The following is an 18,250-nucleotide window of genomic DNA, read 5'->3' on the forward strand; positions in this document are numbered from 1 at the left end:
TATGAAATAATCTATAATACGTTGATATAATTAAGTTTAAAGAAATGACTCATACAGGTCCTATGTACAGGTACTTGACTCTCTTTAGGAAACACTGGTAAAATAATTCAAAACATTGTATATTATCTGCGATTTAAAAAGAAGAAATACATTTAAAGTATTGATGAACATTATATAAAAAATACTCTTATTGCATTATAGTCATATATCAAGCTGTAAAAGATATTGTAGTGCAGCTGCTAGAAACTGTTATGTTAGTTTGTCATTACCTAGGAACGAACATGATTATACATTTCAGATAATGTTAGATTGAAATAATGGTAAGTCAGGAAATAGTGTTAGCTGCTTGCTTGCTGAACATATCCTTAACTCTCAGATAAGAAACGTCGTAATATGATGCAGTGAAGTTTCGAGAGACTATTTTATTTATTGGAATGATATCCACCAAAAAGAAACTGATTACGAATTAGTAGACAAGCTGTCAAGTTGTCTGCTCACAGCGAAATCTAAACTGCAACTTTGGCCTAGGCGGCCTGCTGACGTCACAGGCTACAACGTCGACAGCTAGACGGCTCTGGCGTCTAACACGGTCGGCCGTGAGTCATTCCCCGTCACTCGCCATCTACACGGTCCAGTCACATTGTCATCAAAGCAGGTGTATGCTAGGTCACTGAGACCTGCTAGACAGCCTCAGCATCTAACACGGGCAGCCATGAGTCATTTCCCGTCACTTGCCGTCTAGACAGTCTGGTCACATTGTCATCAAAGCAGGTGTGTGCTAGACCACTAAGATCAACTAGATGGCACTGGCGTCTAACCTGAGAGGCCATGAGTCATTCCCCGTCACTCACCATCTACATGGTCCAGTCACATTGTCTTCAAAGCAGGCGAACGCTAGGCCACTGAGACCTGCTAGGCAGCCCATCTAACACGGGCAGCCGTGAGTCATTCCCTGTCACTCGCCGTCTAGACAGTCCAGTCACATTGTCATCAAAGCAGGCATGCGCTAGACCACTAAGATCTGCTAGATAGCCCCAGTGTCTAACACGGTTGGCCATGAGTCATTCCCCGTCACTCGCCATCTACACGGTCCAGGCACATTGTCATCGAAGCAGGTGCGCACTTAGCCACTAAGATCTGCTAGAGGGCCCCAGCATCTAACACAGGGGGCCATGAGTCATTCCCCGTCACTCGCCGTCTACACGGTCCAGTCACATTGCCATCAAAGCTGGCGGGCGCTTGGCCACTAAGATCTGCCAGCCACGTGGCCCATTACACGTCGCTAGGCACACTGGAAGGTAAACCACGTCACAACGCAGCGCGTGTGGCCAAGGACATATATAGGACACTTAGCGTGAGTGACAGCACTTGACACTACAGGTCTTACGAGCTTCAGCGACCTTCTCCGGCGGGGACAGAGTTGCTATTTCGTGCGAGTTTAATTGTGCTTAACGGCCCAATCTAAAACAGTGAAGCTCTCGATATCACATCGCAAAGTTATTTATTGGGTATCTTTTGATTGATATTTGGTTTTGGAGGACTTGGGATCAAGTAAAGCACAAGGGAAGGATAATACTCTATCGGAATTTCTAAAATCATTCGGACAGGTTGCAACGAAACGACTATTTGCGTTGGTGTGTAGAATATATGAGACTGGCAATGTACCATAAAACTTTCAGAGAAAAACATCATCCACACAATTCTGAAGATTGCAAAAGGCTAAACGTCCGAGAACTGTAGCGAAGTCAGATTAACAGCTCATGCAGCCAAGTTCCTGAGAAGAATAATATACAGAAGAATAGAAAAAATAACTCAAGATCCGTTACATGACGATCAGTTTTGCTTTAGTAAATGTAAAGACACCAGACAGGCAGGTCTAACCTTGCGGTTTATAATAGAAGCTACAATGAAGAAAAACCAAGACAGGTTCATAGGATTCGTTGATCTGGAAAAAGTGTTCGACTATGTCAAATGCAGCAACAAGTTCGGAAATGTGAGGAAAGTGGGGTATAGGAAAAGAAGGGCAATACACAATATGAGTGTTTACAAGAACCAAGAGGAAACAATAAGAGTGGAAGACTAAGAACGAAGTGTTGGCATGAAAACGGATCTCGGACAGAGACGTAGTCTGTCACTCCAACAGTTCAATCTGTACATCGAAGAAGCAGTGAGGGAAATAATAAAAAGGTTTGAGAGTGGGATTAAAATTCAAGACCAAAATATGTCAGAGATAAGATTCGCTGACGACATTGCTATCCTGGGTAAAACTGAACAGGAATTACAGGACGTGTTGTATGGAATGAACAATAAAATTAGTACAGAATATGGAATGAAAGTAATTCGAAGAAAGACGAAAGTAATGAGAAGTAGCTGAAACGAGAAGAACTAGAAACTTAACATCAGAATTGGGGATTACGAAGTAGACGAAGTTAAGCAATTCTGTTACCTAGGCAGCATTAACCCGCAATGGACAGAGCAAGGAGGACATAAGAAGTAAACTAGCACTGGGAAAAACGGCATTCTTGGTCAAAAATAGGCCTTAATTGAGCAAGACCTTTCTGAGAATGTACAGTTGGAGCACAGCATAGTATAGCAGTGAGACATGTACTGTGGAAAAATTGGGACAGAAGGGAATAGAGCATTTGAGATGTGGCGCTATGGAAGAATGTTGAAAGTTGGGTAGACTGATAGGGTAAGGTCAGTTAAGCGCGGTCGGGCGTGGCCAGCACTTGGTTGGGTGATCATCCGGCCCGCTATGCGCTTTGCCATTTTTCGGGGTGCACTCAGCCTCGTGTTTATTTATTTATTTATTTATGCATTTATTATACCTGGCAAGATTAGGGCCTTCAGGCCCTCTCTTACACCTAACCAGGCATACTCAGATTGAACGAGTTACAGTTTCTACAGAACATTAAGGACATTGTATTATGCAGTATTGATGTTTAAGAAAAAAAATTGAGATTATAACAGTAGTACAATGATAACTATAACAATAAAAAATAATTATAGCAATCAAGAATAATAATGATAATAATAATAATAATAATAATAATGACTATGTATATGAAAGTAAACATACTTTTCTTTTGTGAATGTCAGTCCTATTGTTAGCTGGGAATTTTCTCGTTATGTTCTTGCAGCTTGTGAGTTATTCTCATCGAGCAGAGACATAAGACGATAGAATGAGATAAAAGAGATATATAAGAGGTAGATAGGTTAGAGGAAGAGAAATAGAATGGAAAAATTCGAAGCTGTGATGGAGAGGAGAAAGAAAGAGATGAGAGGGGCACAACAATGGTGGCTATACCGTCCGTAATATATAAGTTTTGAGTTCCCTCTTGAATGTTGAGTAGTTCTGGATAAGACGCAGATCACAGGGGAGCGCGTTCCATAGTCGTATGGCTATGATGGAGAATGACACGGAGAAAGATTTTGTGTTATGTAAAGGTACAGCCAAGATGCTAGACGTATCCGATCTGGTATTGCGATTGTGGAATGATGATAGGTGTTTAATGTGAGAAGATAAGTATTGTGGGCACCAGTGGCTAAGAAATCGATGAAGTAAGCACATCGTGTGGAGATCGCGTGCCTTATGTGGGCGTATCCAACCTAGCTGGGAGTATGAAGGACTGATATGATCATACAACCTATTATTGCACACGTATCTAACGGAAGCATTCATCACTAGCTCGAGGCATCTAGAATTTTCACTATTTGTGCCGTGTTGAACTACATCACAGTAGTAAAGATTAGGCAAGACTAGTGTTTGGACTAATTTTTGTTTAACATGGGTTGGGAATATTTTTCTAAATTTTTGAATTGCATGTAGGGGGGAGAGCGATTTCCGGCAAGCTGTGTCTGTTTGTTTGTCCCAGTTTAGGTGTTCTGCCAATTGAGGAGCTGCTCGACTGAACAGTAGCGGCTCCGGTCAAAGAAAACCATCATAACGACTGGGAGAGCGGTGTGCTGACCACCCGCCTCTCTTATTCGCATCCTCATCTGAGGATGACGCGGCGGTCGGATGGTCCCGGTGGGTCACTTTTGTCCTGACGACGGAGTGGTTTTCGATAGGGTAAGGAATGGTTCAAATGGTTCAAATGGCTCTGAGCAGTATGGGACTCAACTGCTGTGGCCATCAGTCCCCTAGAACTTAGAACTACTTAAACCTAACTAACCTAAGGACATCACACACATCCATGCCCGAGGCAGGATTCGAACCTGCGACCGTAGCAGTCGCACGGTTCCGGACTGCGCGCCTAGAACCGCGAGACCACCGCGGGCGGCAGGTAAGGAATGATAAGGTTCTCCGCAGAATCGGCAAGCAGAATGTGCAGGACCACAGGATATCTGTTGAGACATGAGGGAATGACTTCTGTGGAACTAGGAGGAACGGTGGAGGGCAAAAACTGCACTGGAAGACACAGACTGGAATAGATTCAGCATGTACCCATGCGTTCGCCACGTATTTCACGCAAAGCAACTACTATGACGTCGCAGCTTCGTTAGTACGTTGCGAGACGTGTATTCCTCGTGGGATCCAGCAGCGTGAGGAGTATGGTAGAGCGTCAAGCCTGTACACTCTGCAGCGTCGCCCTCGTGGTTTCCTCACGGCTATGCAAGCAGTGGAAGCGGCTGTGCCATTAGCGGAAGTACTGGTGGTCACCTTGGACAATTCTCACCTACGTTGATTAGGCCAAGGTGTGCACAGTTCGTGCGTCCTCTCTCCCCAGCACACCTCAGCCGCGTTAGCGCCACCCCTGGCGAGGCACGAGCTTGTAGCGCTCTACCTGCCGACCCCTCCCAGTGCCCTCGGGGTCGGTGACGCCAGCCACTGACTTGGCTTCCGGCTGATTCAGAGACACCAAACCACCATGCTGCAACTCAGACCACGAGCCTCAGCCACAACTGGCTGTGCCTGGAAGATGAAGGGGCACCGTTGCCTTTGGCACTCTACACTGGACAACATAACCAGGGTCACTTTTTTGAAATCCCATAATAGTCTCCGATTGCGATGCAAAGGTTTGAAATTTGGCTCAAACGTGTCCCTCAAATCTATGACCTTCCTCTGCAATTTCACTTCATCCGACCATGCTACGAGGGACGATACGACGACAAAATGTATGTTTATTGACAGACTACTTGACTAGAAGATGGGATCGGTTGGTTGGACATGTTCTGAGTCATCAAGGAATCACCAGTTTGGTATTGGAGGGCAGTGTGGAGGGTAAAAATCGTAGAGGGAGACCAAGAGATGAATACACAAGATACAGAAGGATGTACGTTCCAGTAGGTACTGGGGGATGAAGATGCTTGCACAGGATAGAGTAGAATGGAGAGCTGCATCAAACCAGTCTCAGGACTAAAGACCACAAAGACAACTGACAGACTTTGAATACGGAATTGTGGTTAGCGATAAAAGTATGGGCCACTAATTCCATTTCGGAAATCGTTCGGAAATTTAATGCTGGTACTGCGAACGAGCAGGCCGCTGTGACCGAGCGGTTCTAGGCGCTTCAGTCCGGAACCTCGCTTCTGCTACGGCCGTAGGTTCGGATCTTGCCTCGAGCATGGATGTGTGTGATGTCCTAATTCCATTTCGGAAATCGTTCGGAAATTTAATGCTGGTACTGCGAACGAGCAGGCCGCTGTGACCGAGCGGTTCTAGGCGCTTCAGTCCGGAACCTCGCTTCTGCTACGGCCGTTGGTTCGGATCTTGCCTCGGGCATGGATGTGTGTGATGTCCTTAGGTTAGTTAGGTTTAACTAGTTCTAAGTCTAGGGGACAGATGACCTCAGATGTTAAGTCCCATAGTGCTCAGAGCCATTTGAACCATTTTTTACTGCGAACGACTGAAAGCAAGGGGAACTACAATCGTAATATTTCCCGAATGCATGTAGTTTTACTGTGTGGTGAAATGATGATGGCATCCTCTTGGGTAAAATGTCCTGGAGGTAAAATAGTCCCCGATTCGGATTTCGGTGCGGGGACTACTCAGGAGAAGGTAGTTATAAGGAAAAAACAAATCTGGCGTTCTACGGTTCGGAGTGGGCAATTTCAGATACCTTAATCGGGCAGGTAGGTTACAAAATTTAAAAAGAGAAATTGATAGGTTAAAGTTAGATATAGTGGGAATTTGTGAAGTTTGGTGGCGGGAGGAAAAGGTTTCTGGTTATAAATACAATATGAAATAGGGGTGATGCAAGAGTAGGTTTAATAATGAATTTTAAAAAATAGGAACGCTGATAAGCTACTATGAATAACATAATGAACGCATTATTGTAGCCAAGACAGACACGAAGCCCACACCCACCACAGTAGCGCAAGTTTATATGCGAACCGGCTCCGCAGATGAGGAGGCATTGAGGAAATATATGATGAGATAAAAGAAATTATTCAGACAGCTAAGGGAGACGAAACTTTAATAGTCATAGGAGACTGGAAAATAAGAAAGGAAAAGTAGTTGTTGCATATGGACTAGGGGAAAGGAATGAAAGAGGAAGTCCCCTGGTAGAATTTTGCACAGGGCACAATTTAATGACAACCAACACGTGAAAGAAGTTTGTATATGTGGAAGAGACATGGAGACAACAGAATGTTTCAGATTGGTTATACAATTGTAAAACATAGATTTCGGAACCACTTTTTAAATTGTAAGACATTTTCATGGGCACATGTGGACTCTAACCACAATTTATTGGTTATGACCTACAGATTAAAAATTAAGAAACTGCAAAAAGGCAGGATTTTAAGGAGATTAGACCTGGATAAACTGAAAGAAACAGAGGTTGTAGACGTTTCAGAGGGAGCATTAGGGAACGATTGACAAGAACAAGGGAGAGGAACACAGTAGAAGAAGAATGGGTAGCTTTGAGAGATAAAGTAGTGAAGGCGGCAGAGAATCAAGAGGTAAAAAGATTAATGTTAGTAGAAATCCTTGGGAAGCACAAGAAATATTGAATTTAATAGATGGAAGGAGAAAATATAGAAATGCAATAAATGAAACTGGCTAAAGGCAAATCGTCTAAAAAATGAGATCGACAGGAAGTGCAAAATGGCTAAGCCGAAATGGCTAGAGGACAAATGTAAGGATGTAGAAGCATATATCACTAGGGGTAAGATGAATGCCGTCTCAAAGAAAAATAAAGAGACGTTTGGAGAAAAGAGAACCACCTGTAAAAATATCCTCAGATGGAAACCAGTCCTGAGCTAAGAAGGGAAAGCAGAAAGGTGGAAGGAGTATGTAGAGGGCCTATACAAGGGATATATACTTCAGGGCTGTATTATGGGAATGGAGGAGGACGTAAATGAAGATGATAAGGCAGATATGATAGTGCGTGAAGAATTTGACAGAGCTCTGAAGGACTTTACGTTCCGTTAGAGCTACTGATAGCCTTGGCAGAGCCAGCCATGACAGAACTCTTCCATCTGGTGAGCAAGATGTATGAGACTGGCGAAATAACTTCAAACTTCAAGAAGAATATAATAATTCCAATTCCAAACAAAACTGGCGCTGCCAGATGTGAAAATTACCGAATTATCAGTTTAATAAGTGACGGTTGAAAAATACTAACACGAAACCTTTACAGAAGAATGGAAAAAACTGGTAGTAGCCGACCTTGGGAAGATCTGTATGGATTCAGGAGAAATGTAGGAACACGCGACGTGATGCCTTCTCATAGAACACAGGTTAAGGAAAGACAAAACTACGTTTGTAGCATTTGTAGGCTTAGAGAAAGCTTTTGACAATGTTGACTGGAATACTCTCAAATTCTTAAGGTAGGAGGGAGCAAAAGGCTATTTACAATTTGTACAGAAACTAGAGGGTAGCTACAAGAGTGGAGGGACACGAAAGGGAAGCAGAGGTTGAAAAAGGAGTGATTCAAATGGTTCAAACGGCTATAGACTTAGAACTACTTAAACCTAACCTAAGGACATCACACACATCCATGCCCGAGGCAAGATCCGAACCTACGACCGTAGCAGAAGCGCGGTTCCGGACTGAAGCGCGTAGAACCGCTCGGATACAGCTGCTGGTGAAAAAGGAGTGAGACAGGGCTGTAGCCTATCCTTGATGTTACTCAATCTGGTATTGAACAATAGGTAAAGGAAACAAAAGATAAATTTGGAGTGGGAATTAAAGTTCGGGGAGAAACAATAAAAATTTTGAGGTTTGCTGATGACATTGTAATTCTGTCAGAGACAGCAAAGGACTTGGAAGAGCAGTTCAACGGAATGAACAGTATCTTGAAAGGAGGATGTAAGATGAACATAAAAAAAAGCAAAACAGTAATAATGGAATGTAATCGAATTAAATCTGAGGGAAATAGATTAGGAAACGAGACGCTTAAAGTAGTAGATTAGTTTTGCTATTTGGGAAGCAAAATAACTGATGCTGGTCCAAGTAGAGAGGATATAAAATGTAGACTGGCAATGGCAAGAAAGCGTATCTGAAGAAGAGAAAGTCCTTTCTGAAACTATTTGTATGGAGTATAACCATGTATTGAACTGAAACATGGACAATAAACAGTTTAGACAAGGAGAGAATAGAAGCTTTTCAAGAAGATTAGGTGGATAGTTCACGTAACTAATGAGGAGGTACTCAATGGAATTGGGGAGAAGAGGAATTTGTGGCACATCTTGAAGAAGGTATCGGTTGGTACTACACCTTCTGACGCATCAAGGGTTCGCCAATTTAGTATTGGAGGGCAGCGTGGAGGGTAAAAATCGTAGAGGGAGACCAAGAGATGAACACAGTAAGCAGATTCTGAAGGATGTAGGTTACAGTAGTTACTCGGAGATGAAGTAGCTTGCACAGGATAAAGTGGTGTGGAGAGCTACATCAAACCAGTCTTTGGACTGAAGACCACAACGACAACAAAGCAGCAGTTTGGCTCAATATTTCTGCAGTGGACTTGTAATGACTTGTTGAGTCCATGCTAAGTCGTGTTGCTGCTCTACGCTGAGAAAATGTGGATCCGACACGATATTAGGCGGTATCCCACCTCAGTGTATTGCCAACAAAATATATAAACCAACAGCTGTGTTCTCACTCTGATTTATTCCAGAGGCAACCGGTTTCGACATTTCATTATGCCACCACCAGGGCCTCTATGGTAACATAGTGACTGAACTTACGTTCCCAGACAAAAATCATACAAAAGCGAACGAGTATCCCCACCATCCCATGTAACATTGCAGTACGCTCGCAAGCAACCATGGTCCCGTCCACAATGCTCCAAATCTTCTCAACTAAGAGAAATCTGGTGACCTTGCTGACCAAGTGACCAAGCTAGGATTCGACAAGCACGAGACAAGCATTAGAAACTCTCGTCGTGTGCGGGCGGGCATTATCTTGCTGAAATGAAAGCTCGAGGGGCAACAGAACATGCCGTAGAATATCGTGGACGTACCGCTGAGCTCTAAGGATGCCGCGGTTCACAACTAAAGGGGACCTGCTACGAAAAGAAATGGCATCCCAGACCATCACACCTGCTTCTCTTCGCCCCCGGTAGCTGAGTGGTCAGCGTGACAGAATGTCAATCCTAAGGGCCCGGTTTCGATTCCTGGCTGGGTCGAAGACTTTCTCCGCTCAGAGACTGAGTCTTGTGTTAGCCTAATCAGCATCATTTCATCCCCATCGACGCGCAGGTCGTCTCAGTGGCGTTAACTCGAAAGAACTGCGCCAGGCGAATGGTCTACCCGACGGGAGGCCCTAGCCACACGAAAAAAAAAAAAAAACACCTGTTTCTCAGGCTGTAATGGCGGGCGCGGGCGACATTCTGGTTGGTATCCACTGTCTGATGGGCCCTCAGACAGGTCTCGAAGTAGGATTCCAGTAAATGAGATTCCAGGCCGAAGAGGTCTGGAGAGGTCCAGGATAGAGGCGGGCCACCATACTGACTGCTGCCCGCCATACAGCTCAAGAACAAGCAGTGATGGTCTGGGGTTTCATTTCTCCTCGTATCAGGACTCCCTTTAGTTGATCCGTGTCAACAATATTCTACGGCCCACTTCTTGCCCTTCATGGCAGGCCATCATGGGTTTATATTTCAGCAAGGTAATGGCCGCCCGCACACAAGAGTTTCTACTGTTCGCCTTCATATTTGCCAAAGCCTACTGCGTCCAGCAACGTCACTGGATCTCTCCCCAGTGATGATCGTTTAGAGAATCATGGGCAGGACTGTCTAAGGCTCCAAATGAACAGAATTAGGCACGATATCCTTTAGAAGCAACTCTAACAATCAATGCCAAGCTGAATAACTGCTTACATACGGCCAGAGATGGACGGACGTATTACTGACTAGCTCAATTTGTGAAGCTCTTTCTCGGGAATAAATCATCTAAGTTTTCTGAAATTTTAATTATTTGTTTGTCCATGTACATCACATGTGCCCATTTCCGTTCCCTTCAGGTAATTCGTTCGAGGTGCTTCGTGTTTTTTTTTTATTTTATTTTTTTTTTTTTTTTTTTTTTTTTTTTTTTTTTTTTTTTTTGCCTTGGAGTATATTTATGCGGGCTGCATCACCCGACATGTCCAGCCTTCTAGTCACAAGCAGACCACAGCCCGTAAGCAATCTTCGACAGCCATCGCTCGTCCACCTGCTCAGTATTTCTTTAATGGACTTAGAAGAATTTCTTGGATTTTTCTGTCACCAAATTAGGACTTTGATTCAGAGTGATGTCACACGTTTTACTTGTCGTCACATGTCATCCGAATGAGAGTTAACCCTAGAACGCCCAAGCCTTTTATTCTAACTTGGATGCCTAAGGGGGGGGGAGGGGGGGGGGGAGGGTTCGGCGAGCTGACAGTTATTAAATAAGTTTACTGACGAAAAATTACAACTTTCAATATGGTTTATGTATTTTAACTAAGGCATCGGTTTAATAATGTTGTTAATTGATATAAATACTGGATTGAGTGAATGAAAAATTGACATATTACAATACGAAATACAGATGTGTTCATATACAATAGACTACTCTGAGTCCTCAACTTCAAGGCAAGAGATCACAATTTTTTATGAATGTGTCATACACACATGTTTATGAAACTGTCCACAATAATGTTTTGGTTTACTTAGATTGTTGTACTTCTGCTTCTTTGTTTTAGCTTTTGTTACACAAATATTGCACCAACCGTGCCCTGCAGGAGGCTGACGTGCTTCTGTTATCACTTCTTTGATTTTCTTTTGTAGAATAGTCTCCATTCATTGAACAATTTGGTTAGAACCCTCTTGCATTGACACTTCTTTCTTCTACCTGCAATTTCACTAGACGACATCGGAAGTTCACTGAGGCTTTTTGCAGATGATGCTGTGGTGTATCGAGAGGTTGTAACAATGGAAAATTGTACTGAAATGCAGGAGGATCTGCAGCGAATTGACGCATGGTGCAGGGAATGGCAATTGGATCTCAATGTAGACAAATGTAATGTGCTACGAATACATAGAAAGGTAGATCCCTTATCATTTAGCTACAAAATAGCAGGTCAGCAACTGGAAGCAGTTAATTCCATAAATTATCTGGGAGTACGCATTAGGAGTGATTTAAAATGGAATGATGATATGAAGTTGATCGTCGGTAAAGCAGATGGCAGACTGAGATTCATTGCAATCCGAAAACAAAGGAAGTAAGTTACAGTACGCTTGTTCGCCCACTGCTTAAATACTGCTCAGCGGTGTGCGATCCGTACCAGATAGGGTTGATAGAAGAGTTAGAGAAGATCCAACGGAGAGCAGCGCGCTTCGTTACAGCATCATTAGTAATCGCGATAGCCTTACGGAGATGATAGTTAAACTCCAGTGGAAGACTCTGCAGGAGAGACGCTCAGTAGCTCGGTACGGGCTTTTGTTAAAGTTTCGAGAACATACTTTCACCGAAGAGAAGCAGTATATTGCTCCCTCCTACGTATATCTTGCGAAGAGACCATAAGTATAAAATCAGAGAGATTACAGCCCACACAGAAGCTTACCGACAATCCTTCTTTCCACGAACAATACGAGACTGGAATAGAAGGGAGAACCGAAAGAGGTACTCAAGGTACCCTCCGCTACACACCGTCAGGTGGCTTGCGGAGTATGGATGTAGATGTAGATCCATCCCAGCTTGCAGAAGATAAAGTTTCCGTTTGTTGTGTTTCTCTTCATTCCATCTTGGGTGTTGCTGGATGAATATGGTGGTTGCATTGATAGTACGAGGTGCATTCAAGTTCTAAGGCCTCCGATTTTTTTTCTCCGGCTGGAAAGAGATAAAAACATGCGCATTGTTTTAAAATGAGGCCGTATTCATTGTCAATACGTTTCAGAGATGGCAGCACCTTACGGCAGACGGAATTTTACCGCCAGCGGCGAGAATGAGAGCTGTTTTAAATACTTAAAATGGCAACGTTTTCCTTACTTGAACATCGTGCAATCATTCGTTTTCTGTATTTGCATGGTGTGAAACCAACTGAAATTCATCGACAGTTGAAGGTGACATGTGGTGATGGAGTTATGGATATGTCGAAGGTGCGCTCGTGGGTGCGACTGTTTAATGAAGGCAGACCATCGTGTGACAACAAACCGAAACAACCTCGGGCTAGCACAAGCCGATCTGACGACATGATCGAGAAAGTGGAGAGAATTGTTTTGGGGGATCGCCGAATGACTGTTGAACAGATCGCCTCCAGAGTTGGCATTTCTGTGGGTTCTGTGCACACAATCGTGCATGACGACCTGAAAATGCGAAAAGTGTCATCCAGGTGGGTGCCCCGAATGTTGACGGACGACCACATGGCTGCCCGCGTGGCATGTTGCCAAGCAATATTGACGCGCAACGTCAGCATGAATGGGACTTCCTTTTCGACGGTTGTGACAATGGATGAGACGTGGATGCCATTTTTCAATCCAAAAACAAAGCGCCAGTCAGCTCAATGGAAGCACACAGATTCACCGCCGCCAGTCGACGTCCAGTTGTGGCATTGGCTTGCAGATTCCAACACAGCAGTCATTATGTCTGCATGAACTGGACGCCTGCAACTAATGCTGAACGAACATTGAAGAGACACTATCGGTAGTTCCATAGTTCATCTGCCTGGTCATTTCTCAATTGTTGAACATCTATTCGCCAATACATATCTCTGCAGCCATCATGAATGACCAGCGGTGCTCCACAGTTGCTTCAGTGCCAGTTTGGGTAGCGCAATTTGCCATACTTAAACAATAGTGGCAAACGAGCAGTTTATAACCTTAGCCATTTCGGAAGTGCCCATGTCCTTTTGTATGTCAGATTAATTTTTTCCACATTACGAAAACGACTGCACAGTTTCCACAATCCTCTGAGACCATTTATCTACCCTCTACTGCTAGTGATACACAGGTGTAAGCTGGCGCCAACACACCATGTGGCAAAGAGATTGCGATGAGATCGATTGAGGTCAAAGGCTGACTCGCAAGAAACGCACCGCCAAAGCTCTCTCAGGGGCCAGTATTTAGATCGCCACTGCGGACTGCAGCGCCCAGTCAGTTGCAGTCTATCGCACACCCACCCAGTCAGTTCGAGTCTGTCATCCAGGGAGTCATTGGGTCGTGTCATCAGTCGCAGTCCAGTGGGAGTCGCAGCCACGATTAGCTCAGCCTCTGGCTCAGAGTCAGTCAGTACCTAGCGACCAGATTAGTCTACATAGCGAACTTGTACGTAACCAGCAACGAGGCTAATGTGCGCAAACGGAAGAGCTTGTACAACAACACCTGGACTAAGTTCATGTTCTTATGAATAAAGAACCCTGTTAATTCAGTAGGCAGTTCGTGTGATAGAAAGAGGACACAGGGTATCAAGCAACATCCTCTCCTTGCTCCCCATGGTACAACCTTATAGTGACAACGAGACGACACAAAAAGTGGTCTGTGAGTGGTTACTGCACTTTGACGTAGAACAAAGGCTATGGTCACATTAATGTGACTGGACGATGTACACTGCTGAACCAAAACATTATGACTAGCTGAAACGGCAGATTAAAACTGTGTGCTGGACCGAGAGTCGAACTTGGGACCTTTGCCTTTTGCGGGCAAGTGCTCTACCAACTGAGCTACCCAAGCACGACTCACGCCCTTTCTTTCAGGAGTGCTAGTTCTGCAAAGGTTCGCAGGAGAGCTTCTGTAAAGTTTGGAAGGCAGGAGACGAGGTACTGGCAGAAGTAAATCTGTGAGGTCGGGGCGTGAGTCGTCCTTGGGTAGCTCTGTTGGTAGAGCACTTGCCCGCGAAAGGCACACAGTTTTAATCTGCCAGGAAGTTTCATATCAGCGCACACTCCGCTGCAGAGTGAAAATCTCATTCTGAATTATGACTAGCTGTTTAATAGCTTGTTGGGCCATCTTTGTGACGCAATATATCACTGATCCTGCGTCTCATCAATTTGCAGATCGTCTGTAGATTTGCGGAGCTATGTGCACCAGGTGTCTACGTAACCCTGTTAACTGGCTGGTCGCTGATTCGTATACACGGTGACGGCTCTTGACAGCGACCCAGTTGGAAAATGTCGGATTCAGATCAGATGAATTTGATGGCGAATACATTACCGTAATTTCACTACCATGCTCCTAGAACCACTGTAGCACGATCCTGGCTTCGAGACACAGACAATTGTACTGCTGAAAAATGACATCATCGTCATGGTGCACACGAAATGAATGCAGTGGTGCGCAGCTGCCAGCTTGTCTTCGATTAGATCTACAGGTCCCACGCAAGCGCAGGAGAATGTCTTTCGTAGCATAATATTCAGCCCGCTGGCCTGCGTCCGTGGCACGCTGTACGTTTAGAAGCATCCGTTCACCTAGATGATTGGATTTGCGGAAACGACCTTCGACCTGGTGCAGCAAAAACATGATTCATCCGACGAGACGACATGTTTCCAGTGATACATGGTCCAGTCTCGATGATCCCGAGCCAACTGCAATCGTAACTGACGATGTCGTTGAGACAACGTGTGAACACACAGAGATGGTCTGCTGTCGAACTCCTTGTTCAACAATGTACGCTGCATGGTGAACTTTGTAACACTTGTGCGTCCACTGGCACTGTGCTGTTTCGCCAGAGGTGCCACAGATCGCCACCTATCCTATTTTAAATAGCAGACAAACCTCCAAACCCTATGTTCTGTGAAGAGGCGTGGACGTCTAACCACTTTGCGCCTAGTTGCAGTTTCACCGTCTTTCTACTCCTTTCTGTGGATGCTCACTACATTAAAGTGCGCGTCATTTATGACGGCGGCCGAGTTTAGGTTCGTTCCGCGCATCTGACGTCACAATACACAGTCAGCCAATGAACAGAGAACGACGTTGCCACAGATCGATTGCAGTGCAGAACACGGACGAGTGTCTTCAGTTTTAGGAACGTTCAGTCATAAATAAAGTAATTGAACAAAAGAAATGTCTTGATAGCATACTTTCTTTTATAGAAACTTTGGAAAAAGCATTCTTTATACCAATTGCTTCATATTCTATTAATTAATTAAACCAAACAAGCAATAAGCCGCCTAATTCAGGCGATAGCAAGGAAAGGTGTTTGTATCATTCTCACTAACCGTTTTTTCGCAATGAAGAACAGCGGTAATTGTTTATTTCCTATTGTGCTTCGACGAAACGTGAGTAATTCATAGTTACACCAACAGTGTTTGTCGGTATTTTGCGTGATATTTTAAATTCCTCCGGGAGATGTATTAAACGACGAGCTGTGTTAGTGTAATGGTTAAAGTGTATGGCTACTAACGGAAAGGATCTGAGTTCAAACCTTGTTCGCTGCTTAATATTTTCTTTATTTAAAAACATTTTCCAAGTGTCTTAATTCATGAATTTTATTCTTTTGAATGTAATTTTTTTAAATTTCTAGTGGCAACTAAAATCGACCATACGGAAAGTATAGGCTATGGACTTTTACCTCTGTAAACTCTTAAAAATTTCGTGCACTGGTTTACTACATCTAAAGCTGCACAATAACTGCATTGAACATCGAAACAACATTAAGTCATTTATGGGGGCAAGGTATCAGTCAAAAATAAAATTTTTGGGCCAAATAGTTTTTGTGAAATCGAATGATAAAGTGTGTCAAAGCAGTCGAAACACCATGTGACTGGAAAGGCGAGCAGTCACTGATGACAAAGTCGCCCACACCGCGGAATGCGGGGAGCACGTCTCTGTAGAAGCGAAAGGGTTAATGCGGCCGTGGTGGCTTTACTTCGTAAACTGCGCGCTCCCTCCTAAACATAAGTTTGCGAACTATACTATGGCGCTGCTTCTCTTGGCGCTTACAACTGGCAACACAGCAATCTCCCACGTCTGGGCGGGCATGCGCGAACAGCCAAGGTAAAAGAATTGAACTATAGCACGTGAACATTCGATCAGCTTCGCCGTTTTCGAGATACTCGTTTACAAGGTCTGTAGAACAATAATCGGCGGTGTGCTTATCTCAGTGGATTTCTCCATCCAGAGTGCCCCGTCAGTCTCTGCTAGGTTTACAAACTTTTCTAACTGCGACAGGTGCCCGCAACACAACGAGGAGGCATCCAACATTGCAGTGAGCAGTGGTTCATAACGTTTTGGCTTATCTGTGTATAATCACTATCATGTGTTGAGTATTGTAGTATTCTCAGGCCAGCAAATCTCGTTGCTAAAGTGTACCCTACAACAGAGGCAGCACCGATCCTGGGAGTTAGCTTACCAGCATTACAAAGTGCAGCGTGTAGAATGGTTGGGCTCACCTTGTGCTTGGCCAGAACGTCCAGGTAGAGCTGTGGCTCGAATTTCGGCAGCGTGACGAGTTTGGCGCCCAGCGAGAACTTTTGGAGCATCACCACGGACAGCCCGTAGATGTGGAACATGGGCAGCACCACTGGGATGGCGTCGTCAGGACCGCACACGCCATCTGTAAGGTCACCACGGATTGTCCAGAAAACTGGCTGCCAGGCCTTACTGCAACAACACTCAGTACTCCGTGTCACAAGTATGCTGTCACAACAAAAATTAGTACAGCCTTTTGAGAGGTTTCCAATTCACTCAAGATTCGTTGTTACAAGAGTGGTTATGGAGTACATGAAGTGATTACATTTACAGGCTGAGCTAACAGTGACTGCGACTCCCACTGGGCTGCGACTGATGACTCCACTTGTTGATGCCCTGGATGACTGACTGGAACTGACTGGGTGGGTGTGTGACAATCTGGAACTGACTGGGCGCTGCAGTCCGCGGCGGCGATCTAAATATTGGCGGCCGAGAGGGCGTTGGTGGTGCGTTTCTTGAGAGTCTGTCTTTGGCCTCAATCGATCTCATCGCAATCTCTTTGCCGCATGGAATGCTGGCGCCAGCTTACACCTGTGTATCACTAGCAGTGGAAGGTAGATAAATGGTCTCAGGGGATTGTGGAAACTGTGCAGTCGTTTCGTAATGTGGAAACAATTTATCTGACATCCAAAAGGACAACAATTTGTTGTGAGGTATCAGGTATCGATCCATGCTGAAACACCCATTTTTATGTGGTGTAGCCTCCACAGGCGGCAATACAGGCCCTGACTCTGGCATCCAGATTATCCCCTGGGATATGGTATTCCACACCTGCTCGATCACTTCACATAGTTCTGGAAGAGTTGTTGGTTGACGAGTGGCACAGGTCGCTTCTCGTCCCATCATAACCAACACGTATTCGGTTGGAGACAAGTCCGGAGATTGTACTGGCCGGGGAAGTTACTGCACGTCTTTTACAGCACATTGGGTTTCACAGAAAGTGTGGATGAGCATTATTCTGTTGGAACAGCACACCACCTTCCTATTGCATGAATGATAAACAAATGGATCTAACAACACTTTTCATGTATCGAGCGCTGGTTAGCGTCCCACCCAGAAACACCAAAGATGAAAGAGTGTTTGAGATTATCGATTCCTGAGGTGGAGCCAGTGCGTGTTAGACGGATGGACTCTACGAGACAGCGCTCAACAGGTCTACGCCGTGTACCCAAACTACCATCACCTGTGTGTAGCAGAATCAATTTTAATCGCTCAAGACAACGGCGCTCCATTCCATCTCCGAAGTGAACCTCTGATGGCGCCTGTCGAACCACGCACGTCTATGTTGAGGAAGACGGGCTAGAGGTATGCGTGTAGTCCCACTGCTAATAACCAGTTCCCAACAGTCACAAACCTCGTTGGATACTCGGAAAACTCGTATTTATTTTTTCACTTCCGGTGTCAAATTCCTTACTGAAATTTAAGAATATGTCATCCAT

General features: G+C 44.6%; 1 protein-coding gene across 6 annotated transcripts in view; it reads right to left on the bottom strand.

Moving 5' to 3' along the window:
- LOC126291873 (uncharacterized) overlaps nucleotides 1-18,250 on the bottom strand; it is a 234,174-nt gene that overhangs the window by 54,310 nt on the left and 161,614 nt on the right. For all 6 annotated transcript variants that reach the window (XM_049985594.1, XM_049985596.1, XM_049985593.1 and 3 more), the window contains exon 6: nucleotides 16,733-16,896. In XM_049985594.1, coding sequence (XP_049841551.1) covers nucleotides 16,733-16,896 — 164 coding nt within the window. The remainder of the gene's footprint in view (nucleotides 1-16,732; nucleotides 16,897-18,250) is intronic.

Source organism: Schistocerca gregaria, chromosome 9 (assembly GCF_023897955.1).
Source record: "Schistocerca gregaria isolate iqSchGreg1 chromosome 9, iqSchGreg1.2, whole genome shotgun sequence".
Lineage (NCBI taxonomy): Eukaryota > Metazoa > Arthropoda > Insecta > Orthoptera > Acrididae > Schistocerca > Schistocerca gregaria.